We start from the raw sequence: 27,412 nt of genomic DNA, 5'->3' as shown, positions 1-27,412 counted from the left end.
GTTACACATGGTATAATTTAGTGAAGTAGAGGGGAGATGCAACCTAATGCCATATAACGCTGCAGAGATGATTTTCCGGTCGTGATAGGAGCAGGAGGGCCTGTGGCTGGAGGCTCATAGGGAATGTTTCTAATTGTTTTAAAAACAGTATAAAATTTTGTTGGAGAATATGAGTGAAATCTTTCGCAGATGTCATTTTTATTAACTTTGTGATTTTTTTGATATGAGTAAATGCGTGCCATAGAAATTTTCGTTTTCTGGAAATAGGTGAGAGTGCTGGTAACCAGACTGTCTTTCCTTAGATTTGAGAGACAGCTGCCTAGCGCACTGAAAACCAAATCAGGAAAGGCGTAGGAAGTTCTATTTCATGTCTCCAGTTCTGTAAGGGAAACTGGGTACGGCCCTTACTTCCATGATGCTAATTCACAGGTCATGACCTGAAGCCTGTGGATGCTGACATGAGGGTCAGAACATGAGGTCAGTTAACCTATGTGGAGCTAGACTGTGGGTTTGGGGAAGAAACAGTATGGTATCTTCTAACTAGGGTTAGTAGATACCACAGAGTAATTTATATCTCTGCCAACTGATAAGTGAGAGAGTAATGACAGTTTCAATAAACGAAGTACTTAACCAGACAAACCTAAAATCAAACAGCTAAAGGAAACCACAGTTTCTTTTCACATTAAATCATCAAGATCATTGTGATCGGAGAGAAAGAGATTTTTTCCACATTATTTTTTTAAATACTATTAAATAAAGAGAACATAAAACTCCCCCTCAAGTGCCCATTTCTTTGTAGCCTACAGTGAATCCTAAACTATGGCTTGAATCATGTTGCATTTTGTGTAGTTGAATATAGATATAATGAATTTATGCATTTTAATTATGATAACTTTTATATCTATAGCACAGTATTAGACCTCAGATTCTGCCTTTCTTCTTAAATGGCACATTCTGGTGATTGTTTATTGATCTCTCATTGTGATTTAATTATTTGTTCTTTAAAACATTTTAAGTGAAGAAAGCTTGATAATATGAAGGCTTTATATAATTGTATATGATTCAATAATAGGCTAGGAATTTTCCCTTTGGTACATGGGTTTAGGACTTGTTCAGGTGTGTGGATATTAAAATTACATTACTGAGATACAGTCTTTGTCTCTAAAGAGACATGGAAGTTTATATAGTATTTGATAGAAACTGAAAAATAAGCCTAGAATAAGAGTTCAAATAACACAGAATTCAGCGATTCCCCATAATAATTTTCCTCTGAATAAGTCATTTGTAGTTCAATACTGCTGTATTGAGTTAACTAATCATCAAGAGTGCCTGCTCAAAAGTAAGCCTGTGGATAAATTAGATGTGTACCTTGGAGAAATATGAAAGGCTGAGTAATTTTATGCCACTGTAACCGTAAAGCATATTCCGCTTTGTTCTAAAAGGATTATTCCGACAGTTTGTTAGAAATAGTAAAGGGAAGTTAATCAGACTTAATCGTTACAAAGTAATTATTTATGATATATCTTTTTGTAAAAATGGAAATTTGTAAATTCAATTCATGTAAGTTTGTTTTCATAGTGTTGCTTTTTCTTTTTTGTTTAAATTTTCCCCTTGTGGTTTTGAATTACCTTCATGCAAGGAGACCTGGGCAGAATTCCTTTTAGCTGTTTTCCTATTTGCATTCTCTCTCTCTGTCTCTGTCTCTCTTTCTCTCAATGTGGGGTCACAGTGAAGTGAACAGAGGCTTTTTCCCTCCTTTTTGCCTTTAAATTCCTATTTGTTTTACACTATTTAAACATGATAGTTAAGTGCCAGTTTAGAATCATTGTTGGGAGAAAAAAGGACTAAGTAGAGAGTTCTTAAATAAATGAAATAATTCATACTTATTCATTGCTAATAAGTGAGTTATTAGTTTCTCTCATTAGTTTCTCTCTGCACACAGATGCCTCATCCTTCCTTCCTTCTCTTCCACATCTTCCCCCTTACACTGTAGATATTACTTCTCCATCTTAAGTTTAGCAATACAGCAATACAGAATATTCAGTCTGAGGTATTTCAATTTTTTAAATTATTACAACTGATAAATTGTTAAACCACATAAGTGTCACAGATCATAGAAGATTAAAAGGATTCCATTTTTGGTGAGAATAGTCTGTATTTGTAGAAACTTATTCTATTGAATTTACTCTGTCTAGATATTGAAGATCATCCGTTAAATGAATTTTATACTTACTATTTGTATTCATTTCCATAGCAAGCTGTTGTCTTAAAACTTACCTTTTTATTTCTTAATTATGAAGGTCCTCATATTATCTCTTCTTATACTCAAATGTAAATTGTCCATTGAAAAGTACAAATTATATGATTAGAATAAATTATCATTTGGTTTTCCAAATTCCTTAATTTTGCTTTGTGCATAAGATTTGAATGTAAGCAGCTAGAACTCATTTTCATTAGTCTAATCCATGTTATTTAATTTGAAATATTGCCTGTTTATTTAGAATAGAATTCCTTCTTATATCCTTCAACTATTATATGTGCCCAAATAACTATCTTAACTTATTTTCCTATTCCTAGTTGCAACATTGCCTAGTGCTATAAAATGTACTCCAAAATATAGGCTTCATGCACTTGAATTGTGCTCAGAATTATTTTGAAATAGAATTTTGACTTTAGAATTTGTGTTCTCTCATATAGTTCTCATAAAGCCATAGGTCTCATAAAACTGACTTGAAATATTTTTGCAATATTATTTTAATGTGTATTCTCAGATTCAACTTTACTTATCAAGAGAACTTAAATACTGATTTGCAGTTCAGTTTTAAAATAATTTTGAGGAAATTGCATTATTAAAAGGACACACATAACATTAGAAAATATTTCAAGAAAATATTTTTCAAACTTTTTACTAGCGTTTACAGCTTTAAAAAATGCATATGTATTGCTTTCAATTACCTTTAGATGCCATAGCTTAAAAGTTTTCATTTCCTTATTTAAAATATTTTTCTTCTAATTATAAAATAATTTATTTAAAAGATTTTGTCCTTAAGATTCCAGTGATACTGTTAAATATGTGTAGATTTACTTAGCAAACAATTTCCTTTGATGGTCTCATTTGTAAGTAAACTGCTTTTAAAAATAGGAAACTGATAAGTAAAAAGGGATCCATCTTAGCTTATAGTAATAGAATCATAATAACTTGAGAAAAGTTAGAAGTTTGGATGACATTTAATTTCCTTTCGTTTACCCTTCCTAGCATAGTATATGTCCTCTTTTATTTTATTTTATTTTTTTAAAGATTTATTTATTCATTTATACAAGCACTGGGTACAGTCAGAAGTGTGGGAGGGCAAGAGAATTCACCAGAGCAGGGAGCAGAGCAGGCAGAAGGACCGAAGTACACTGCTGAGGGGAGCAGCGGGCGTGGCAGGAGAGGTCTGCGCGCCCGTGGCCCGGGAGCTGCCGGGATCAAACCGCTGCTGCAGAGGCTGTGGGCAGCCTGGCAACCCAGCGCTCAACCACTGCGCCACCAGGGAGGCCCAGTATATGTCCTCTTGAAAGTTATCCCCCCAGTGAAATCTGAGCAAATTACTTGGAGCTTCCTTCACCCCTTCGGCCTTATACAAATATATTAATTGAGATTATGGGACCTATAGTAGTAGACGTATATTTCAGAGGTTTCGCTTGAGAATTGGTGTCCTTAAAGTCTCCTTTACTATCTGTGTGCTGTAAATTAGCCCTACTATCATAGAAGATTTATGAAGAGAATCTTGTTTGTGGTGACCTAAGTCAAAGTTTTAAGTATTAACCTATAGTTTCCCTTAGAAATGGCAAGTTAAATGCTCAATTCTATTTAGCTGTATATTATTACTTGAGAAATTAGTTTGGATATTTGAACTGAGTAGAGAATTTGAAAATAATTTGTTTTCACTCAAATAATCTTCTAAGTTTGTTTTTCATTCTCTGAGAGAAGGAATGGTTATCATCTAAATTTAAGGTATGTTATTTAGTTTAATGTTTACCTGATTGTGTTTAAAATAGGACTGTATTTGACAAAACGAGCAGTAAATTGGTTAAATTGCCTTTAGTGGTGGTAGAGATCATGTTCAGTTGCTGCTGGGCTTCATCTCTAGGCATTTAGGAAAATGTTAATTGATGACAAACCATATAAGAAAGGGGATAATTGTGATTTGAACCCAACTGTTATAAATTTAAAAATGGTTTTCAGAGAACTATGCTACTGTGGTACAATTAAGCCTTGATTTTGCTGTAATATTTAAGTTGCCACTGAAATTATAGGAAGGGAAGTCTTGGCTCATTGTCTTTTAGACTGTTAACTTTGTATCGTTAATTAAACTTTTGAAAGTTGTGGGATAAATCAAATGCTTTTCTAGGGAAACAAGAAACAGTATTAATGAGTAACAACCCCATAATTATCCTTGTGAGTACATAACAGGGACACATTCATGTCTTTTCTTTGTGCAATAACTTTTACAAAGAAGTATTTTTAAACTGATCATTAATTTTATGACCACAGAAATGAGATGCAAAATTTATGCTGTTGTCATTGGCACAGGCTCAAGGCACCACTGACATTATGTGTGATTGTAATAGAATGGCTGCCAACTAATGATTCTGTAGACATTTCATTTGAGCGTGCTTTTCTCTTAGATGTCTGATTAGGCTGTAATGCTTTCAATTATGTCTGTAAATTGTATTGGATACGTTTACCTGATGCCCATTGTTGATTTGGAGTTCAGTTTTCTATTACATAAACACAAGTTGAACATTTTCCTTTTAATTTATTGAAGTCTTTGCAGGTATAACTGCAAATACTCAGCCTCTGGGGAGGAAAAATGCTTTGTACTACTCAACAGCGACCCCTGTGTTCGATGAAAGTCCCTTGTCATATAGTTATTTTATTGGGTTGAAGGAAAAATAGAGAGGGTGAAAAGAGATGGATAATCCCCAGAAGAACAGAAAAATGAAGAAGATCACTTTAAAAATAATGTATCCTTTCAACTAAATGCAGATTAGAAGAGACTAGTCCTATATACAGGCCACAGAGATTCTTATTCCCTACTTTTTAAGTTAAAGGGAAACAAAAATTGGGAAGAAATGAGGTATCAGTATTTAAATAATTTTTGCCTCAGATATGTGTGTGTGTGTGTGTATATATATATATAAATATCACACTGATTTTTCTTAAAGAAACCCACATTTGAAATGAACTGCTGTTCTTAAAGTGTGAAAATTGAGTATAGTTTTTTTTTTTAAGATTTATTTATTTATACAAGAACTGGGGTACAGTCAGAGGCACAGGAGTGTGAGAGAAGTCACCAGAGATAGAGCGGGGAGCAGAACAGGCAGACGGATCGAAGACACTGCTGAGGGGAGCAGCGGGTGAGGCAAGAGAGGTCTGCAGGGCCATGTGGGTTTCTCTCCCGCTGGCCAGGAATGGAACCCACGCTACAGAGGCTGCAGACAGCTTCACAGCACGGTGCTCAATCCTCTGTGCCAATGGGGAGGCCATAATTTCATTTTAATATATAATCCAAATACATCTTTCTTTAAAGATAAAAACCGCAAAGGTCTTTGACATGTCAGTAACCAGTTTGTATAGAATATTCTTAACTCTTACTAATATTACTGAATTTATGGCTTTAAAATTATCCTTTTGTTGTATATATATGTATGTGTCAGTGTAGATTGGTGTGTGCATGTATGCATGTGTGTGTGTGTGTGTATACAAGGATAGACACAAAATATATAATGGGTATTATCAAAGGACAATAAACTAATTCTTATTTTCAAAAGTTAAATTTTTTTCTTTATCTACAGAGTTTAATAGATTTAAGTCTGAGTATCTAGCAACTAGCAACTAAAAGCAATTGAGAGTTTTTGATCTTTACTATTATGTAGTCTATGAACTGTCCATAGTGAAACATTATTTTACTAGCACTTTTTTAGGCTCTCTCTTACCTCATACTTGAAATCAGAGCTCTCTTCTTTCCATAAAGGAATCACTGAATGTTCGGAAAAGTATCTTGAACATCTTGCAAGAAAGAGAAATAAGAAGTAGTATTTGTTTGTATTCCTTGGAATTTTAGGGGAGGAGAACATCACTTTAGATTGTGCACTTAGTGGTAGAATCACTAAGGATAACAAGATAGTTATCTCTTTTCTGTTTTTATTGTTCTAATGGGAGATGTCACTGTCTTATATTTCAGGCTAAGCACAACCAATGCTGATGAAATAGCAGAATTATAGGAAATAGAGATGAACATTGACATTTTTAATTATACTGACAGAACTGTCTTGAAACAGGTTATTTCCTCTATTAAAAAATATGGTGGAAAAAAAATAGGGCGCTGCCCATCAAATAATGTCAGGAGATACAGATATCCTTTTGGAGACATTATTAGTTTTAATCTGGATCTACTCAGGAATTATAGCCTAAAAGTAATACTATAGGTATTTTAGGGCTTCTGTGGGGATTTTCATCATGATTTTTGGGCAGCGCCTGAGGTGGTTGATTTTCTTTTGAATTGTTAACAGGTAACCGGAATTAAATTCCAGTTAGAAAATTGATACAGTATTAAGCCCACATTTTCCCTTGTCACACCTGGGTGAAAAATGGGTGCTTATCTATAATCAGAATAGCAAATATTTGATACACTTTAAATTCAAATGAATAAATGGAAAAAGTCCAAAACCCACAAAATTTTATTGTGAGGATTAAATGACTTCAGATCAAGCAAGCAACCAGCATAGGATTTGGAAATGCTGGCTAGAATATTAAAAAAAAAAGGTAACATTATTGATTGAAAATTGAAAGTATCTAGTTTGTAAATCACCTTGTTTCAATGAAAAAGATTTTTATGAGTTTAAAGCAGTTTTTTCCCATAATGAATCCCTGCTTTTGAAAATTCAGCTGAGTATTTTTCTTCTACTCTAATGTAATCCTATGATTTTTAATGAGAATATAAAATGTTCATATGACTTTGAATTACATATGATATCATCACAATTTTTCGTATTATTGAGTAGGTAAATGGCATTATCTTGTATCATTTTCTTTGTTGTGCTTTCCTTTTTTTCTTTATTATGCTGAGTTTGTTTGTCTTAGACATGTACTTTCTTTAACCATGCTTCTACTGTTTTGTATTCATCTTTGTAGATACCATCATAACTTTGGAATTTGTAGCCATTTGTACAAGAAATACACTGATCCTTAAAAACTCTTACTTTTGGGTATTCATTAAATGAATATACATTAAAATAAGACCTGTTTTTACCACTTCAAAAATTTTTCTGTTTTTTCCATGACGTGACTGGAATAAATAGTAAAATTACTTATTTTTACAAAAGTGACATTTTAAAAAATGTATATATTACAAAAGGCTTTTCTCTGACTCTTTTATAGGTGATGCAGAAGATGGTGAAGAATATGAGGATCCTTCTGCTGGGCCTCCAGACACTATTTCATTAGCCTCAGAAAGATATGATAAAGATGATGAAGCCGCCTCTGATGGTATGTGACATTTTCCCATAGACTAGAACCTCTTGACACTTTAACACAAAACAATGCAATATGTAGAGGTCTTGTCAGAAAGCAGATAAATGTGGAGGCTTCAGTTAACTTACCTTTCCCAGAACCTTTTAAGGAACAGAAGAGCTCTCTCTAGTGGTTTTCCTAAGTATGTAGTTCCATCTTTTCCTAGGAAATTTTCTTTACTAAAATTTTTAGGAGAGTGGATGCATCATTGTATGAATAGTATTAGTAAGTTTGTTGGTTAATTTGCTATTATCAGATTCTTGCTTAATTTTATTGTGCTGCTAATGACTTGTTGTATTATTTATTTTATAAATAATGAACAAGGTTTTTGATATCTTTTTTCCTAAAAACTTCATACAAAATGCGTTCATAAAATATTAAATTAATAATTCCTACATTGTCTTTCCACATTGAGGGTTTCATCAAATACTTCTTCTTTTATTACACATTTTCATTTTTCTGATTGTCACCTAAAAATGCCCCACATTATGAAGTAACATTACAGTGTTTTGTATTAATTGAATTAGTAATAAAGTTGACTATATGTCTCTCAGTTATATTTAAAAACTTGCTAAAGTTTGAAACTTATTTTTCATATTGCATGTATTTTCTCTTAGAGTCAGTTGAGTGCATCTGCATTATAGAGACCTTATGAGGGTGAAATATAGTTATAAATTAAGAATGTATATCAATAAATTAACCATGCATATTAATTTGTGGCACTCAAAGTTTCACATAGACATAGAAATGAATAATGGCTTCTGCCACTATATGATGATCAAACTCTGCAGTTCCATCTCTAAATACAATTGCTGAATGAAAATATGCTTCCTGCAACAGAGCACTCCACATTTTATGTTATCCAGATTATTCCCTTTGGAAACATAAATTGCTTTTATGAGGTATAAAATTATGTCTATTGCAGAACAGGGATAAGTCAAGTACATGCATAAGTGATAAACATTCTAACCACTGATTCAGAACAACACAGTCTTTTTTTATATTCAGAGCTTTGTACAATGTGTAGCAATAATAATCATATCCATTTACATTGAATTTTATATTTTGTCAAACATTTAATTTCTATTTTTAATATAAAGGATTTTTTCTCTTATACGCTTTCCCTATTTTTTAAAAACAGAGCACATTTCTCTTTAGTTTTGATTTATGTGAAACGAGTGTTACCTTTTCTAACCTGATCTTCAAAAGCATTTCTTCTAGAAAATGTTTTATAATGGATAAAATAATGTTTTCAGGTGAAATAATGATCATTTGAGTTTAATTATTTTTCAGACACTTAATGATTTGTTTTGTTTCTATGTGAAATGTTTGTAGGTAGGAATAATTATGTGTGTATGTCTAAATATACAGATTTGTATGCTCAAGAGACTATATATATTTGCATATACATATACATGTACACATATGGTATATATTTATTGAATAACACTAAGAGTTTCTCAAAGTGACATAAATATTTTGATGTACATAGGAGCATTCTTAAAAAAATTGCAACCTAAATAATTAAACCAATAGATATCTATGAGAACCGGTGATTTGTTCAAAAAGTGAATTGTTATTAAATTATAATGCATTTACATGATTATTGTGTTTCTTATGAGCAAACAATTAATCATGTTTGTTTTCATAACCAAATAGATAGGAAATACAGTAATAGCATGAAAAAATTTGTTATTGTTAAAATGACTTTATCAAAATTTGATTATTTAATAACTTATTTATGTATGACATTAAATTTTTGTTAAATATTGGTGCATTTTCATTACTGCATATATAAGCAGTTCTTAACTTTTAGTATTATTGATTTCTTATGAACAAATAATACCATGTTGATAGTTTTATATTTTCTTTTAAGAATATTATAAATTAATTGTAAAACTACCTTTTGAAGTTAAAATTTCCAGTGTAAAACGTCATTTAGTCACACTGGTTTTTCTCCCTGTACCTTAGATTGTATACGTTCTCTTTCCTTTGCTGAGTTAATTTCCCTTTAATATGTGACCTTAGTCTAATGATATATTAATTATAAAAAGATAATGCATTTAACAATCAGTATAACTAAATTAGTACAGGTCACCGAAAGGCCCTTTGTCAAATCGGATTGTTGTTTTGTCCTTTTGACTTTTACCTTATGGTAGGCACTAACAAAATATCTGAACTTTGATGGATTATAAGCTCTAAACCATGATATGTATTTTTCATAATGCTAATGTAATTTTCAAGGTACTGAAGAGGTCAAACCTGCACATCTCTGTGTGCATTCTAAGTCTGTCTTTTCCTTTAATATTTCTTTTTCTCTGTTCCTCTGGTTCAAAAGTTCACTCAGTTCCCAAATGGCTACCTAATTTTCCAGTTATTCCCTCAAGCCATATGTGTTTTGGTTTCTTTATGGTTTATTAGGTACTGTAGGAAAGTAGCATAAGTTATATCTTCTAATGAAATTCAAGCACACTTCAGTGATGCTTCGACTTGATTGCTGGTAGCAATTAAATCACAGCCAAGGAGAATAATGCATAATCTCACAAGGTCCAGGCACCCTATAGAAATTAAAAGGGGATGAAAACAGAAAACAAAAACTAAGTCTCCAAACCCTGCCAGACATGCTGTTTCCAGCCTGCCTTTTTTTTTTTTTATTGGCCAACTGCCTGATTGATAGCAAAATCATAACTTGCTGCATGCTAACAGGCAGAGTTCACTTGTAGGTTATTGTGAGCTGATAAAGGGTTAGATGGAGTTTTGATTTTCGCATTGGACCTTGGTACACCAGATTAATGGAATTTCAATGAGAGACTAGAGTAGCCACAGCTTTGTCAGGGAAACAGATGGAGATTCTATAGTCATGTCTACTCATTAATACTAGTTCCCTGAAAGGTGTGCTGCTTCTCTATACAAAAGAGTTGATATAATTGATTTTTGAGTGGTGCATTAAAAAAAAGTATCTTATTGATGGCTAGAATTGTAACATATTTGGTGACAGATTTTTGTATAGCTTATAGCATAAAAATAGTGTACTGTGATTTTTTCTTCTCTTTTTAGAAACACTTCTTACTTGTGCTTTTTTTAGTGAAAATACATTTTAAGACAATAGCAAAATAGAAAAAAAATAATATGCTACATTACCTTCTAAGAAAACGTAGTCTGTATTTTATTTATGTGTGATTATGTGACTTAATTTCATTTTGATATGGTAATATTCATAAAAATCATACTTATTAGAAATTTCATTTTATTAGCTTTGAACTGTTTCTTTTTTCTGGAAAAATTTCAAAAAATTCATAATGTTTCTAGACTATTGCAGATCACTGTTAAAAGTTTCATGTTATTGCATGGCTGGATGTATTGAAGTGTTAATATAAGTGGTATGTGTCAGTAACCAGATAAAATTAGAGATAATGAAAGTCAATACCTTAAAGAAGGATCTCCCTTATTGTACACATGATAGAATGTATGTTTGGGCACTAAGGTGGTAGATACAGGGTAGCCTTTAGAGACTATGTAATGACTTGAGTTTCCATTTTTCTATTCTGAAATCATTTTTCATTCATTTTCGTCATTTGCTAAGCATATAGCATTGTGGAAAGTCCCTGAGGTAAGGTGAAAGGATTCAGTGAGCTAGAAGACATATATCGGCTCTGTCCGTCGATGATAGGTCGAAAGATCCCAGTGGACATATGTTACAAATCTGATTCAGTCCTAGACCGTAATCACTTTGTGGATAAGAATCTGGAACCTCTAGGGTGTGAATATAGCAGGGCTGAAATGAAGATAAAGGTATAAAATAGTCATTTGTTTTCCTGGTATCTTCCTAGCTAAAAATTCCCAAGTAATACAGGTTACTGAATACTATGGAACTTATAAGGACATACTTTTATATGAAAAAATAATGGTTTAGGCATGGAGTTATTTTTTAAAGCTTGGGGATTAAGAAAAAAGCCCTCCCCCCATTTTGATCATAATTTATAATAGTAAATAATGATCTTTTTGGATATAGTTCCTCTAAGAAAATCCAGTGTATGAAAATTTGTATTTGTAAAACACAGAAATGGCTTATTCTTAAGGATTGCTTTTAAAAGGATTATCTCTAGGATGCGTATAAATAATGACTTCTCCAGAGTGCATCGAAACAGATAGAAATCAATCCTCATGTGCATACATATATTTTATGTGTAAATTTTTATAAATTACATATCAGACTTTCGAAGAAGATTTTTGTGTGTGTAAAATTTGGTATAGTGCTAATCAGGTCTTGCAAAAACCAAGCAGTAGATGCTTTACTTTTCTCTAGACTCCAGTAAAATATGAAACAATGCTTAAAACTAGGGAAAACTATAGTAATTCACCATTTAGAACAAATTTTTTTCTACCATAATGCCATGTGGTTTTGATAGTGTGTTTGTGTCACAGTATCTTGTAGCTTTTGATGTGTAAATTGTATTTTAAGTATTTTATTCAGCAAATTTAGATTCGTTTACAACTGCATACACCTTTGTCTACATAACATGTATTATTGTTGCACTTGTGTGGTTTCATTTTGTTTTACCTTTTTTGGTTGTTTCAATATATCAAATTGCTAGTTTGTGTGTGTTATAACAGTAAAATAGCAATGATTATTTTAGTGGTTTTGTAATGTGTATTGCAGCTTCAGGTACTTTGGTAGATAGAGTATTTTTGGGAAATGATTAAAAAGTAGAAGATGTGTTTTTGACATTTAAGATGTACGTTATGAAATTGGAGCTATAAAGCACACACATATGAAATATTTTTAGGATAATGTTGACTCAAACAAATAAGCAACCAGTTATTTCACCAGCAAAATGGGTTTATTCAGAAACATCAGCAGTAAACAACTTGGTCAGTGTGATCTCATGAATTAGCCAGTGCCTTCTTCCCTAAAACAAAAGAAGAAATGTTCTTACAAAGATTTTAGAGGGTGGCAGAGAAGGAGTCCCTTGGAGGAACCAGGAAATTCAGAGTGTAGTGGCTTTTCAATTGCTGGATTATGGCATTCTCCTGTTGACTGAACTGTTGCTGGGCAAAGGGAAGGCTCTTCCTTCCTCCTGTGGGGCAGCCTTACTATCCTGTCAAAGATGCAAGGCATGTCTCTTCTGGTAGAATCCTGCGGTGTGTTGACAGTGTGTGTATGAGAACTTTCTTCTAACTCCTACCTCATTCAAATGAGGTTTCTGTATATTAATTTTTAGAATAGAAAGGTATGTGTGACTAAATTAAAGTACATAGCCATTGAAAATCATCTTTCAAAGTTTTATACCACTGAGTGGGAAAATACATCAGAATACAGCAGAATAGACAAATAAGATGATTGCAAAAGTAATAAAACTCGGGCCTCCCTGGTGGTGCAAGGGGTTAAGCACCTCACTATGAAGCAATGCATAACCTCTGCAGCATGAGTTCGATCCCCAGCCGGCCAGGGAGCAACCCACATGGCGCAGAGACCTCTCCTGGCTCACCCACTGCTCCCCTCAACAGTGTATTTCAGTCAGTCTGCCTGTTCTGTTCCCCACTCTGTGTCTGGTGAGTCCTCTCACCCCCTGATCTCTGGCCTGTACCCCAGCTCTTGTATGCATAAGTAAATAAATCTTAAAAAAAATAATAAAACTCAGCATTATAAAAAATAATGCACCTTTAATAGAGTAAATTGGCAGTAATTTACACTGTACTTGAAGAAAGGAATAAGGTATCTTGGACAATGAGGAATTTAAAGATGAATAAGACAAAGTTCATATTTTCAAGAGCCATAATCTGGATGGAAAGAAAAGACAATCACCTAAAATGAGGTAATTAGCAATCTAAGTTCAAATAAGGCAGATTCCAAAAGTAATAGCTAGTCTGAGTTATAATATTTAATTGATTTAGATAATTGGTATCATTGATTTTCCTCCCTAATTTGTTTAGGAATCATGTTGAATAAACCAAAACATAAACTTTATGTTGCATCTTGAGAGGTTGTAGAGTACACTGTGGAGGAAAGGGCTTTCATTTAGTAAACTTCGTGTGGTTTGTGGATTTGGTAAAGAGGAATTGGAAAGAGATGCTAGAGTGTCCAGAAACCAGGTTTCTACGCTGTTTGATAATAATTGTGTTGTCAAGGGCGTATATCATTTAGTTTCTCTGGATTTTCACTTACTGGTTTTTGAAGTGAAGAATTTGAACTAGAATTTCCTTAGATCTCTATAAATATTTGTGTCCACATTTCAAAATTAGTGCATATAGCCATGGCACAGGGTGATTTGCCTGGAGAAGGTAATAGCTGGAGGGATGTTGAATAAGAAGGAGTGGACAGGAGGGAGTCTTAGAGGTAAATATGTAGTGGACAGTAGGAATTGAATACTAAGTTAAGGTGTTTACTTTTAATTTTGTAATCATTAAGAAATCCATGAAGCAGTATACTGATATGATGAATAAAAATTTGAGGGAGATTGTTCTGGCAACTAATTGTAGGGTAAATTCAATAAAGAGAAGAAAGGAAATGGTATCTTGGACAATGAGGACTTTAAAGATGAATAAGACAAAGTTCCTATTTTGAGACCATTTAGAGATCTATTTAGAGACTATCTAGTGAAACATCAAGCTAAACCATTTGCTACATTATTTATTTTCAATCTTCACAGCATTTCTGTGAGGTAGATACTATCACTGTTTGAAAATTGAGGAAACTCAGAGATATGTTGGTTAAAGATTTGCCCTACATCACCTAGCTACGAGGTGGCACAACTGAAATTTGAGATCATGTCTGTTTGACACTGAAGATTGTGTTCTGTTCTCAAAACAACTGCATTTTGCTTCTTCCCTATCTAAGGTACTGCTGATTTTGATTCAAGGAGTGTTGATGAGAGAGAGACAGGTTAGATTAGTGACAGTTGCACTCAAAAGAAGGCATTTTCTAGCCCCTTTTTGCTCAAAGTTTGGTTTGCAGACCAACAGCATCAGTATCACCTGGGAGTTTGTTAGATCTGCTGAAAATCATACCCCATCCAAGACCTACTGAATCTGGATTAGCATTTTAACAAGATCCCCAGATACATATTAAACTTTGAGAAGCTCTAGAGGCATTTATCATGTTGACCCTTGCAGCTCAAAAGAGGGGTGAGCCAGGCCTTGCTGCTGTACTTGGGCTGCAGGTGCAAATGTGTGACCAGGCATGACACTAGGAAATGCCCTGAAGTAGGTAAAAAAATACGTTTCTATTTGTCCACCTAGCTTCATTTCCAGACTCTTTTGTGGTCACTTGACCTCCCCTGATACTGTGGCTTTCTTGCTTGCACAGGGCCACTTCTTGACAGTGCTGTCTGTGGGTTTGAATCTGTTCTGAGATCCTCTTTGGGCTCAAATTTAACGCTAAATCAAGTACCTTGGAAAGGCTCTGATGAATAACTTGTAGGCATATTTGCATGTTAACAGAGCCATACCTTAGCCTAAGGGAGTTCAGGATCTTCAGGTGTCAGCACCAAGCCAGGGTAAATATGTTTTGGGCTGTTGCAGATCACCTTATCTTAAGATTTAGGTATGAAACAGGGTTGTCTTTCTGCCTATACATGTGAATTTAGCCTGCAGTTTGAGTTTGGAGAAGTTGCAATGTATAGTTTTCTGTTGTATTTCCTGTTTGCAACCTGAGCCAATTTAGAGCTTAAAAATTGAAAAGCAAATATTCTTTAAGACAGTGGACTGATGCATCTAATTTTAGAGGAAAGCATGCTAGCTTAAAACAGGATGCTGAAGAGCTTCCTTCATCTGAGACAGACACCTTTGAGGTGTCTGTGCTTGTGTTGGGATAGCATCTTTAAGAATGGAAAAGGGGTTAAATCCTTTTTAACGGCTATTTATTGAGAAATAAGGCTGGCATTGAAGTATATTCCTTCATGTATATTATTTAATAACTCATGTTATTTAATAACTACATGTATATTATTTAATAACTTATTGAAAATTATGAAGGAGACATTTTTCATATTTTGCTGTTCTGGATACTGAGACTTGGAAAGCTTTCGATTTTTCAACCAGAACCTCCAACTTGTAATTTGCAAGTTTAAACTCCTTTGGCCTAAAAAAATAGACATTTTTTCCCCCCTTCTAATTAAAAGAGACATACATATGGCTAAAAACAGAAATAAGTAAGATGGTATAAATAAAGAGCAAAAGTCTTCTTTTCTATCCACCCTGACTTCTCATTTTGCTCCCCACAGTGCCTTCTCTAGTTACCATAATAACTTTGGACACTACTTCTACTTCTTGTTTGAGAAACCTTTAACATATCTGTTAAATCCTCTGTATGACGATTTCTCAAACTTCCCTTCCTGCTTTAGCCTCCTGATTCTTTGTTATTTTATTTTTGGTTCTCTTTGTGTTTTCTTTTTATTTAAATAATATACCTCTTCTTTTGTAGTGTGTCAACCTTCACAGGGCCTTTTGATTCTTTGTTGTAAAATGTGAGGAAATAATGCACCTTCCATTTCTCTTCTCATTCTTCAATTCCCTTTTGTTAGTTGTTTTTGTTTTTTTTTTTCATTTTTCAGGCCTTTGGTGTTGTCTGTATTTACATTTGATTTTTAACCCTAAGTTGACTGCTTTGTCTACAAGTGAAATTCTAAGCATTTATCCTTTTCCTTCATGTTTCCGATATATACAGAGTCTTGGTACTGATTCATGTTCATGAGTGAAGGACCTGGGTGAATGAGGTAGCTTGCTTTGCTCTTGCACGTGTATCATTCTGAAAGGCATTTTCTTTAAAGGGGAGCTTTGGCTGGGGGTTATGAGTAAAATGGACAGGGGCAGGGGTCTAAAGACAACTTGCCTACAAGATATCTTAGGACTGGGACTCCATATAGTTGTCAAAATAAGTAAGACATTACTCAGAGGGTAGTTGAATGTTTTTCTTCCATTCCTGGTCGCAGATTTTTTTAAACCCCTCTATCATTTTTTGATGTTGGGGTGGGTCATTCTGGAACCATCTATAGCTCTGCTTAGGGAGCTAGTGCACTGTGTGTAGAGTGGAGTTCAGAATTTAGTTGGAACACAATCCTTTACTGCCAGTTGCTTGTGAGGATGGATCCAATGGCTCTGGCTGCTTTGATTACACTTGTTTAGTGAGTGATTGTCCTTGCCATTTTGTAACTCTGCTTGTAGTGTCTCCAAGGTTCCTTTGGGGAAACTAACACTTCCTCTCCTTGGTGTCCTCCTGGGCTTTGGTGTTGCCTGTATCTTCATCACTCCAGTCTCATCTGCCTTTCTAGAGTCTGTAATGTTTTGATCCTCAAAGACAGTCTCTAGTTTCATCCCTTTTTGGACAGAGATGGGGTGAGACTTATCTCAGTTACCCTAAAAATGAAACAGTGGTTGAGAATGAGTTCTGTGATCATATTGCCTGGGTTGGAATATGAACCTTTCCAGTATGTGTCTCTGTGACCTCTAGCAAAGTCCTTCATTCTTTGAGTTTCTTCATTTCTCATTTGTGAATATTAGCACCACCTATTTGCTATGGCTTTATGAAGATAAAACAAGATCAAGTGTATAAAGAGTTTAGAATACTTCCTGACCCATCCTGAGGACATAGTAAGTGCAAGTTGTTATTATTATCTAGCCTATTTGGGAATTGCCTTGGATAAATATTCCTTTCTGTGTTTGCTACAGCTTTTGCCTGATGTACTGTCTACCTTCTGGACTATATAGCTCACATGTTTCACTGGGTAAGCTGGATTTTGTAACCTTTGTAGTTGGAAGTTTTGGAGATTCAGGATGATCACTTTTAAAATCATGTTCTATCTTGAAAACTGTTAGTGGTTAAATTTTCTGTAGCAAATTTGACATACCTTTGGCCTGACCCATTCTTCTTCTGTGTCTGAGCTTTTCTCTATTGAGTTAATAATAGAATATGAAAATAAGGAAAAATTTTGTGGATGTCCATTGTGTGCCTATGGATCAATGATTCAGTCATTTTGTACATGAGCTCAAGAAACATTGACTAACAAATTTGCAGGGGCCTCCCTGGTGGTGCAGGTGGTTGAGCGCTGCACTGTGAAGCTGTCCGCAACCTCTGTAGCGTGGGTTCGATCCTGGCCGGCTGGCGAGAATCCCACATGGCAAAGCAGACCTCTCCTGGCTCGCCCGCTGCTCCCCTCAGCAGTGTATTTCTTCAGTCTGCCTGTTCTGTTCCCCGCTCTGTCTCCGGTGAATCCTCTCACCCTCCCGCACATCTAGCCTGTATCCCGGTTCTTGCATAAAAATAAATAAATCTTTAAAAAAAATTAAAAAAATAAAAAATTTGCAAACTTTTGAAAGTTTGAATGAGTTTGAACTATACTAGATGATTATATATATGGGGGAAAGTATGTGAAATTATAGGAAATAAGGATACCAATCATTGTCTCATTATTCTTATTTAAGAGACAAATGGGATAATGTTAAAGGCAATAATAGGTCCAAACAGAAGGTGTGGTATATACAATTAAAATGCAGGTCTGGGAAGTCACTAGTAGCAAATAAATACTCTGTTAATAAATAAACCCAAATTGGATTATTGCAAAAATACCTTTTTATTTTTATAACTTGAACATGGAATGCAGTCTTTGGTATCTTTACCAAAGTAATTTTTCAAAACATAAGAGTTGATGTCAGGGTCCTTCCTTCAATACTTAAGAGAAAATAGAGCCTCCCCTGGTGGTGCAGGTGGTTGAGTGCAGTGCTGTGAGGCTGTCCACAGCCTCTGCAGCACCGGTTCGATCCCGGCCAGCAAGGAGGGTCCCACATGGCGTAGCAGACCTCTTCTGTGGCACCCACTGCTCCCCTCAGCAGTGTATTTCATCAATCTGCCTGTTCTGTTCCCTGTTCTGTCTCTGGTGAATCCTCTCACCCTCCCATGAATCTGGCCTGTACCCTGGGTCTTGTATAAATAAATAAATAAATCTTAAAAAAAAATACTTAAGAGAAAATAGTATATGACACGCCATGGATTTCAAAATAATGTAGGTACTACTGGAGAAACTGTCTCTGCATGAAGGTGTAAGAATCAACTTGAGTAAATTATTTTGAGGTGTTTCTTTTCTATGTATGACTAATGTCTTGCATTTTCAAATTAGGAATAAGATAAAGGAATTCCTTTACTTCCTAAAGTTCATGGTTTTAGAATACATATACTTATTGAGTTAAAAGGCATGCCTTTGATTTAGAGTCCACCATAGGTTTGAGGATAGTCTAGGATTCTTCTTTTTTTCTAAAATAGCCTTATATTCAGATATAATTAACATATTCATAGAATTTACTCATGTAACAAATACAATTAAGTAGGTTTTAGTCACAGAATTGTGCAAGTATCACCCCATTCAATTTTAGAGCATTTTCATTACCACAAAAAAGATTTTCATTAACACAAAAAAAATTGGGTTATTTCTTCATTTTGGTTATTATTAATAATGCTGTTGTGAGCATGTGTGTATAAATTTTTGCATGAATGTATTTTCATTTCTCCACGGTATATACCTACAAGTAGACTTACTGGATCAATATGGTAACTCTAAGTCTAACTTTCTGAGGAATTCTCAGACTGTTTTCTAAAGCTCTATTTATGTTACCACCAGTAATGTGTAAAGGGTTCCATTTCTCCACATCCTCTTCAACACTTGTTATCATCTTTTTCTTTTTCTTTTTTTTTTTTAAGATATATTTATTTATGCATGCAAGAACTGGGGCACAGGCCAGAGGTGAGGGGGGGTGAGAAGATTCACCAGAGACAGAGTGGGGAACAGAACAGGCAGGTCGACTGAAATACACTGCTGAGGGGAGCAACTGGGGAGTCAGGAGAGGTCTGCTGAGCCATATGGGTAGCTTGCCCGCTGGGTATCGAACTCGTGCTGCAGTGGCTGCAGATAACTTCATAGGTTGCTTCTTAACCCCTTGTGTGAGCAGGGAGGCCCGTTATTGTCTGTCTATAATGTAGTTATCCTAGTGGGTAAGTGCTATTTCATTGTAGTTTCAGTTTGCATTTCTCTATCAACTGATGATGCCGATCATCTTTTCATTTGCTTTTTGAGCATTTGTGTATCTTCTTTGGAGAATGCCTACTCAAATTCTTTTTTCATTTTTCAGTTGGGCTATCTTTTTATTGTTTTTTTTTTTTTTTTTTTTTTTTTTTTTATAGAGGCATGTTTTTCATTTATTTATTTGTTTGTTTTTGTTTTTTTGTTTATACATGCACTGGGTACAGTCAGAAGCGTTTGAGAGAATTCACCAGAGCCAGAGTGAGGAGCAGAGCAGGCAGAAGGACCGAGGTACACTGCTCAGGAGAGGTCTGCGCGCCATGTGGGACCCTCCTTCAGTGGAGCAGCCTCGAACCGGCGCTAGGCTGCAGGCAGCTTGCGCTCAACCGCTGCGCCATCTATTTTATTGTTAAGTTTGATGAGTTCTTTATATAGCCTAGCCCCTTGTCTCTTCACAATTATGGGACCTATAAGTATTTTCTCCAGTTTTCTGAATTTTCATTTCACTTTTTTAGTGGTGCTTTTTTTTTCAAATTAATTAATTAATTTCTTTTCTTTTTTTTTTTTTTTTAAAGATTTATTTATTTATTTATACAAGCACTGGGTACAGTCAGAAGTGCGGGAGGGTGAGAGAATTCACCAGAGCCAGAGCTGGGAGCAGAGCAGGCAGAAGGACTGAAGTACACTGCTGAGGGGAGCAGCAGGCGGCAGGAGAGGTCTGCGCGCCATGTGGGACCCTCCTCCGGTGGCCAGGGAGCAGCCGGAGATCTAACCTGCGCTGGGGAGGCTTCGGGCAGCTTCACAACCCAGCGCTCAACCGCTGCGCCACCCGGGAGACCTAGTGGTGTTTTTTGAGGCACAAGAGTTTTTAGTTTTGACAAAGTCTTATTTATTTAGTTTTTCTGTTGTCACTTTTGCTTGTGGTGTCATGTCTGAGAAGTCTGCCTAACTAGAGAGTCTTAAGGTGTTCTTAACTTGAGGCTAAGTTATTTCTCAAAATACCAAGCTTTTGTTGTTTTTTTTACACTAAAGAACTAGAAGATGGATATATTAATTAAAACAGGGACATATTCTAGCTCACCTTTAATGTTGTTGTTGCTTAATGAATATTTAAAAAATTGTGCAGATTACAAATAGTAATTTTATTACTCTGCCTTCTCAGCTCAGTGAACTCTTGAATTCTGTGGCCTTTAACATCATTTAAAACAATTCTTGCTATGTGTTGTACAGATCACTCCTCTCATTCTAACAAGTCATGCCTTTTGAAATGTAAATGCTCTATGGTTTGCTGCATTGCAAATATAAATGTGTATTCACATGAATTTAATGTTAGTTTTACTTTAAGAAATTATTTTAGAGAACATAGTCTATGTAGATTATTTTGTTGTTTTCTGGCTTTTGGGAACTGATTAGTGCTAATCCATGTGAGGTCTAAAAAATGGTCATGGTCTATTGTCTTTATAACTGGTCTGTAAAAGCATAAATGTAGAATTTGAGAGTAAGCACTTACAAATGTTTATAGCATTTTGATATTCTTTCATTAGTCAAATATGAGATCATTGTTTTTTTCTAGTAATTTATATATGTATGGATTTGTTTATTTTAAACCAAAATATTAATTTGTGATAGCTTGAGATGATTGATCTAGGGTCAGAGAGAGGGAATTAATTGCAATACTTTTCAAAACACTTCTCTGAGTTTTGATTTTTTTTTTGTAGGGTGTCCTCTGACTCTATATCTTCATTTATAGTCATAGCCAGGTTTTAATTTGAATATGAAATTAATTTTCATCTGGAGACATTTTAGGGGTTTTAATTCCGTATTTCTTGTCAAATATACTTTCAAGATCCAATGTTGTAAGAAGATATTTAATTATATTTTCAAGTTTGGATATTATGAAGCAGTGTTAAGCTTCAAAGCTTTTCACCAGTAATATCTAGAGAAAGGTTGATGTAAGTTGAATACCATCTACCATCTACCACCTAAAAAGGTGAAACAGTGTTATACTGAAAGGTGCTATCAGAAAAGTACTTTCATTTCAGAGAAGTGCTTTTGTGTCATTTTGTTATATGTCTCCAAAAGCTCCTTCTCATTTTTTAATACTTTCTGTATTTTTGAACATGCCCTTCACTTTCTTTAACACTAAGGAAGATTAATAAAAATAATATTTTAATATAAAAGTAGTAAAATATCTTACCATGGGGAAAAAGGAAATACACATACATTTCTTTCATTGAACAGGACTTGTTCAATTGGTATCCTGGTATTGGTATCCTGGGATCTATGTCCTGGGATATATGTATGCTATAAACCTCTAATATGCTTAAAATAGGATTTCTTTGCTAAAGAAAATGTATCTTATATGAGGTGAATAATCGATTTTTTAAAATATAAGTAGTAAGAAAGGGTAACAATGTTGTGTGTTTTAGGCAGCATGCTAGATGGAATGAAAGTTTAATTCAATAGAGTTTACCGTTTGTTTTGTTAGGCTGGGGGGAATAAAATGATTAATAGGACATGTCACAGCCTTTAAGGACCTCATAGATTAGTAGAAGAAAGAGAGATGTAAATATCAAGTCTTAATTCAAGGCAGATTGGAGTAATCACTACTTCAGTAGAAAGAGAGAGAAAGTGATAAGATGCTTGAGGATATGGCGCGCAGAGCCTCAGCAGTGTACCTGGACTCTGGCTCTGGTGAATTCTCTCAGCTTCTGACTGTACCCAGTGCATGTATAGAATAAAGCAGCCTCTATAGAAAGAGAGAGAAAGTGATAATTATGATTAGAATGAAGATAGCCTCAATAGTGGAAGTGACATTTGAGCCAAGTCTGAGAGGATAAGAAGGCTTCTGACATGTGGACCTTGGAGGTAATAGCCTTTTAGATCTGTGAAAAAGCCTGGTGGAGGAATGTTTCAATGCATGGGATAGCGAAGAAACCCATCTCAAACTGTTTTAAACAAAAGACAGAAAATGACATTTATTGGTTCATCTATGAGAGAAGGATAGAGTAGGATTTTGCTTCATGCCCACTGGAGACAGGTGCATATTCAAAGTATAATGAGTATTATTACTCTCATCCTGCTATCCTATGTGTAGATTCCTTGAAGAGGGCACCAGCAGCTTCATAGGTATTTTCTACCAATTTAGGAATCCCAGTGGAAATTTGTAGCCAAAGTCCTTGACTTGGGTCCTGTGGATATTCAGACATCTGTTATTGTGGTTTGAACTGGTGGTGAGGTTGGGGGAGGGCGGGAGAACTGTGGTGCTTCAGTTGACTAGGAATGGGTCATATGCCTGAAAAGGAATAGTGTGGAAATGAAGTGAGATCAGTCCCACCTGAACCTCTTGGAGATTGGATGAATTATGATTTTCCCAAGTAAAATCAAGGTACTCTGACTGAAAGAAACAATTCAGGGCCAGGCAAAACCCAGATACAAGGTAAAATATGAAAGTATGACTAAACTTTGGCATTGTAAAAGTATGTATATGGAAATAAGAAAATAAAGAACTGGGCTAGACAATTTTCTGAGATACACAATCAGCAGTGGGTATTTCAGGCTAATTAGAGGAGAGTAATGTCATTAAAGCAGTAGGTTAAAATCATTATTTAGCTTGCTAAATTTTGAATTGATTTATAGAGAGAAGGGCTGGAGGCAAAAAATTATAGTTAAGAAGACTGTCTAGATTAGTTAACTGTTGCTTTTTGTTTTTTTAAATATCCAAACCTTTCTTAAGGGCTGCTTTTCCAACAAGGTCCTTTTTTTTTTCTTTTTTGTAAGCCTGCTTGCTCTTTGGATGTCCTATATTCATTTCTTTTTAGCAGTGTATGTATGGAAAAGACTAACAGATGAAACAAATATTGAAAATACAAAAGATTACAAATATTAAAAATATGAAAGTATTACAAAAATAAAGGATTGAATAGCTGAAACAATCACCTACTTTTTAGCATTAAAGGGTAGAATTATATAGATTAAAGCTAAAAAAATTGATTTTTAGATTATTTGCATTTAATTTGTCCTAAGTAAATCTTCCTTTTATTATTTTGTCTAGTTTGTATTGTTTTACAAAAAATATTAAGGCACTTAGCAGACATAAATATGTTAAACTAAGTATCAAAAAATGAGTTAAGAAATCAAGGATGGGGAGCAGGGGTATAAATATATAACCTAAGATTAATATCTATCACTCAAATACATGCTATTAAATACTCTGGACTTTTGTTGGGGATTTTCCACTTATTTGGCCTTGAGCTTCCTATCGGTCAGTGGAAGAAGGAAAATTGATTAGGTACATGATTTATAATATCTTTGATATAAAAATAAATGAGGTAGTTAGAAGAGGTACAATTCATATTAGTATTAAAATCTGGTGAAATTTCTATTAAGAAAGCTTAAAAGTAGTTTGCTATGTGATGTGATAACCCTCAAGAGCCCATCCAGTAATGTCTTGGAGTGCTTTCTTAAATGATCTGTCAACATAGGTGTATAGCATAATACCAAAACACAATTTCAGACAGGTCATTTTATATGGGCTAAAATAACAGCATAAGGGAGTTGGCATCATGCAGATGATCTGACAACAGTGGGCTTGCATTGTGTTTGTCATCCCCTTTGCAATGTATCATCTCTTTTCAATTTGCATTCCATACTACTCTGTTGCTCCCCAGTCCTCCTGTCTTTCACATACTCTTTGGGTGACTGAAGAGATTTAGATTTTGGTCACTGAATTAAAACAATAGCCAAGTTACACATTCTTCGACTGCGTTCAAATATATTAATTCTGGGCTCCCTGGTGGCACAGGGGTTAAAGTCTCAGCGCTATCAACCTATCACCAGTCACAAGCATGAAGTCACTGTGGCATGAGTTCCATCCCCTGCCAGGGAGCTAACTCACCAGGCGCAGCAGACCTCTCCTGTCTCGCCCGCTGCTCCCCTCAGCAGTGTATTTCAGTAGATCTGCCTGTTCTGCTCCCCTTTCTGTCTCTGGTGAATCCTCTCACCCCCTGCAGTCTGGCCTACACCCCAGTTCTTGTATGCATAAATAAATAAAATAAATCTTTAAAAAATTATCAATTCTTAGAATGGTACTGAGCAGCAGAGAAATTTAGGCTATAGTCTTTGACTACTGCTTGAAGTATAGTTATTTTTTGTTGCTACTAAGGGTTGTATCTTTTTGCCAGTTGAATTGGAGGTAGGGTTGATATTCTCTTAAAAATATGAGAAACCGGGCCTCCCCGTTGGCGCAGCAGTTGAGCGCTGGGTTGCGAAGCTACCTGCAGCCTCTGCAGCACTGGTTCAATCCCCGGCTGCTCCCCGGCCACCGGAGGAGGGTGCCACATGGCGCGCAGACCTCTCCTGCCGCCCGCTGCTCCCCTCAGCAGTGTACTTCGGTCCTTCTGCCTGCTCTGCTCCCAGCTCTGGCTCTGGTGAATTCTCTCACCCTCCTGCGCTTCTGACTGTACCCAGTGCTTGTATAAATAAATAAAAATAAATCTTTTTTTTTTTAAAAAAGGAATATGAGAAACCTTTCAAGGGTATGTGCTTATATAAAAGACCAGCATACCTGTACATGAAAGTGAGCTAGGGAATTCAATTCAGAGACAGACCATATCTTCCTCAGAATATAATTTAGTTCTATTGCAATATGAAGACAAATGGGTAGTTGAGGGTCAAATGACATATCACCTACATTTACTGCTTTGACTTGTCAATTGTTATATCTAAGAAAGATCATAGTGGGTAAAGTTACCATCTTAGAAATGAAGACTGAATATTGGATTTGGCAAAGAACACATGCATCAGATTAGTTATTGTTATTAATTACCTGATTAATGTTAAGTGATTGGCTTCAGCAAGTAGAAATAAGGAATACATCATAAGACAAAATTTTAGTTTCTTTTGGGAGGTAGCTGAAAGTGAATAGAGACAGGGATTGGTGCACTCTTGGGGAGCACAGACTGAGGAGGGTCCTGATGGAGGCTGATTGGTTACTTTGACAAATAAAGAAAGGGAATATGGGGAAGAATCAGTTATAGACTTCATGGTAAAGCCTGAGGTGGACCCTGACACTTAAGATTCTTTTCTGAAGGAAAAATCAAGAAAATAGGAAAGTGGGTAAGAAAGATAAAGTTTGTTGAACCTGAAAGAGTACTGAGAAATTCATTCAAAGATATATAAGAGGGAGTCTGAGATATGGAAGGGAGATAGAGAGAAACATTGATTTATTTGCCTAAACATGTTGAATGTCATGAGAACGATAAGACTTGCCAGAGATTGTAGAGTGAGATAGATTAGGAGGTTCAGAATAGAGACATCTGCCCCAACTTTCCTCATAAGTAAACCCAGGAGAATTGTAGCCTTTGCTTCTCAATGTATGATCCTAATGTACAGAATTTCAGAAGCCATTAATTACTTTCATTCCATAGTACAATTGTACAGTTATGGGGATACATTTTATCTTGAGAGTTTTTTTTGGCATACATTTGAATCCTGGTATGTTCTTAGACTTTTCTTTTAGTTTTTTGTCCTCTACTTGTTTTCTTCCTTGTAATTCAGGCAGCTTAAACAATATTAAATAATGTTCTAGGCAGACCTGATTTACTTGTGGTCTCTGAATACTAAATTTTGAAGAGTTTCAAAAATGATAAATATTATACTTCATATATAGATTCACCATAAAAATGGCAGACACTTTAATATGGTGGTTCACACATGAAACAGGCTATGTTAAACTTTAGTGATTGGTTTCTTTTTTATTTGAGTGAATTGTATGTAGCTTCCTGTCTTTGTCAGACAATTGGAAAGTTATGAAACAATAACATATGATTACATAGTAATGAACTTGATTAAAATAGGGCTTAACCCTGAGACCATTACAGGATTATTTTATCAGAAAGATGTCAGTGCAGTCAAAATTTATATAATTTTGAAATTCCAAATGGCCCATTTCTTTGGTGGGGTATTTTATACTTGATGACAAAAATAAACTCCAAGGTATATAGTTATTGTAGAGTTACATTAAGACAGCCTTTTGTAGGTCAAGTTATATTTTAAATAATTTTTAGAAGAACTTGCTAGTGAATCCTATTTTATGAAGAGAAGATTTTTTGTGATAGTCAGCCCCTATTTTAAAAGTCAGATTCTTAAATATTTGATTTGTTTTGAGAGAAACTTGTGTTATCTAACTATATGTTTCATAATAAAATAAAATAATTCTCAATATTGTTGCTTTAAATTTTATGATACTAATATGTATAAAGTTGTCCCTTGGAGACAAGAAATATGAAACATATGTTAGTGCTATTCTTTATATGCCTATTATTTGGAGTTTATATACTAGCAGTTCCTTTAGTTTATATATATATTGCTCTGTTTTACTACCCATTGAGCTTTTATAAGGTATCTATTGTCATGAACTATTTCTTCTCTGTTGACATTATTTTAAATCTCTACTCTTTCTGTCCTATCTGATTTTCATCTAACATTAGAATACATTTTGATTGTATCTTTATGGATCTTTGTGGATAGGAAAATCTATTGACATATATGAACACAGACACTTCTGTGAACTAGCTGTATTCCTCCGAGGCTACTGAAAACATTGCTGGTCTGGTACTTAGTCCAGAAATATGAAAGTTGAACAGCTGTTTATCTCAAAATTATGGTGAGGGAAAGTGTCCCAAGAAGCTGAAATGCTGATGCCCATTTTAAACTTTATAACTGTATCAAGCAAGCTATTTGATGTATACATACACTATTTTAGTTAGATAAGGAAAAATGAGTTAGGTATACTTTAGGTAAAGCCTATACTCTGAGATTAATTTTTCTGTCACTGTGACTGTCA

The 27,412-nt window shown here is 34.8% G+C and overlaps 1 protein-coding gene across 2 annotated transcripts in view; it reads left to right on the top strand.

Moving 5' to 3' along the window:
• Positions 1–27,412, top strand: part of SKAP2 (src kinase associated phosphoprotein 2) — a 155,359-nt gene that overhangs the window by 10,391 nt on the left and 117,556 nt on the right. For both annotated transcript variants that reach the window (XM_037509556.2, XM_054692435.1), the window contains exon 4: positions 7,427–7,534. In XM_037509556.2, the coding sequence (XP_037365453.1) occupies positions 7,427–7,534 (108 nt within the window). The remainder of the gene's footprint in view (positions 1–7,426; positions 7,535–27,412) is intronic.

Source organism: Talpa occidentalis, unplaced genomic scaffold (genome assembly GCF_014898055.3).
Source record: "Talpa occidentalis isolate TD23 unplaced genomic scaffold, MPIMG_talOcc4v2.1, whole genome shotgun sequence".
Lineage (NCBI taxonomy): Eukaryota > Metazoa > Chordata > Mammalia > Eulipotyphla > Talpidae > Talpa > Talpa occidentalis.
The sequence above is the reverse complement of the archived record's forward strand: the minus strand, read 5'-3'. Positions and strand labels throughout refer to the sequence as shown.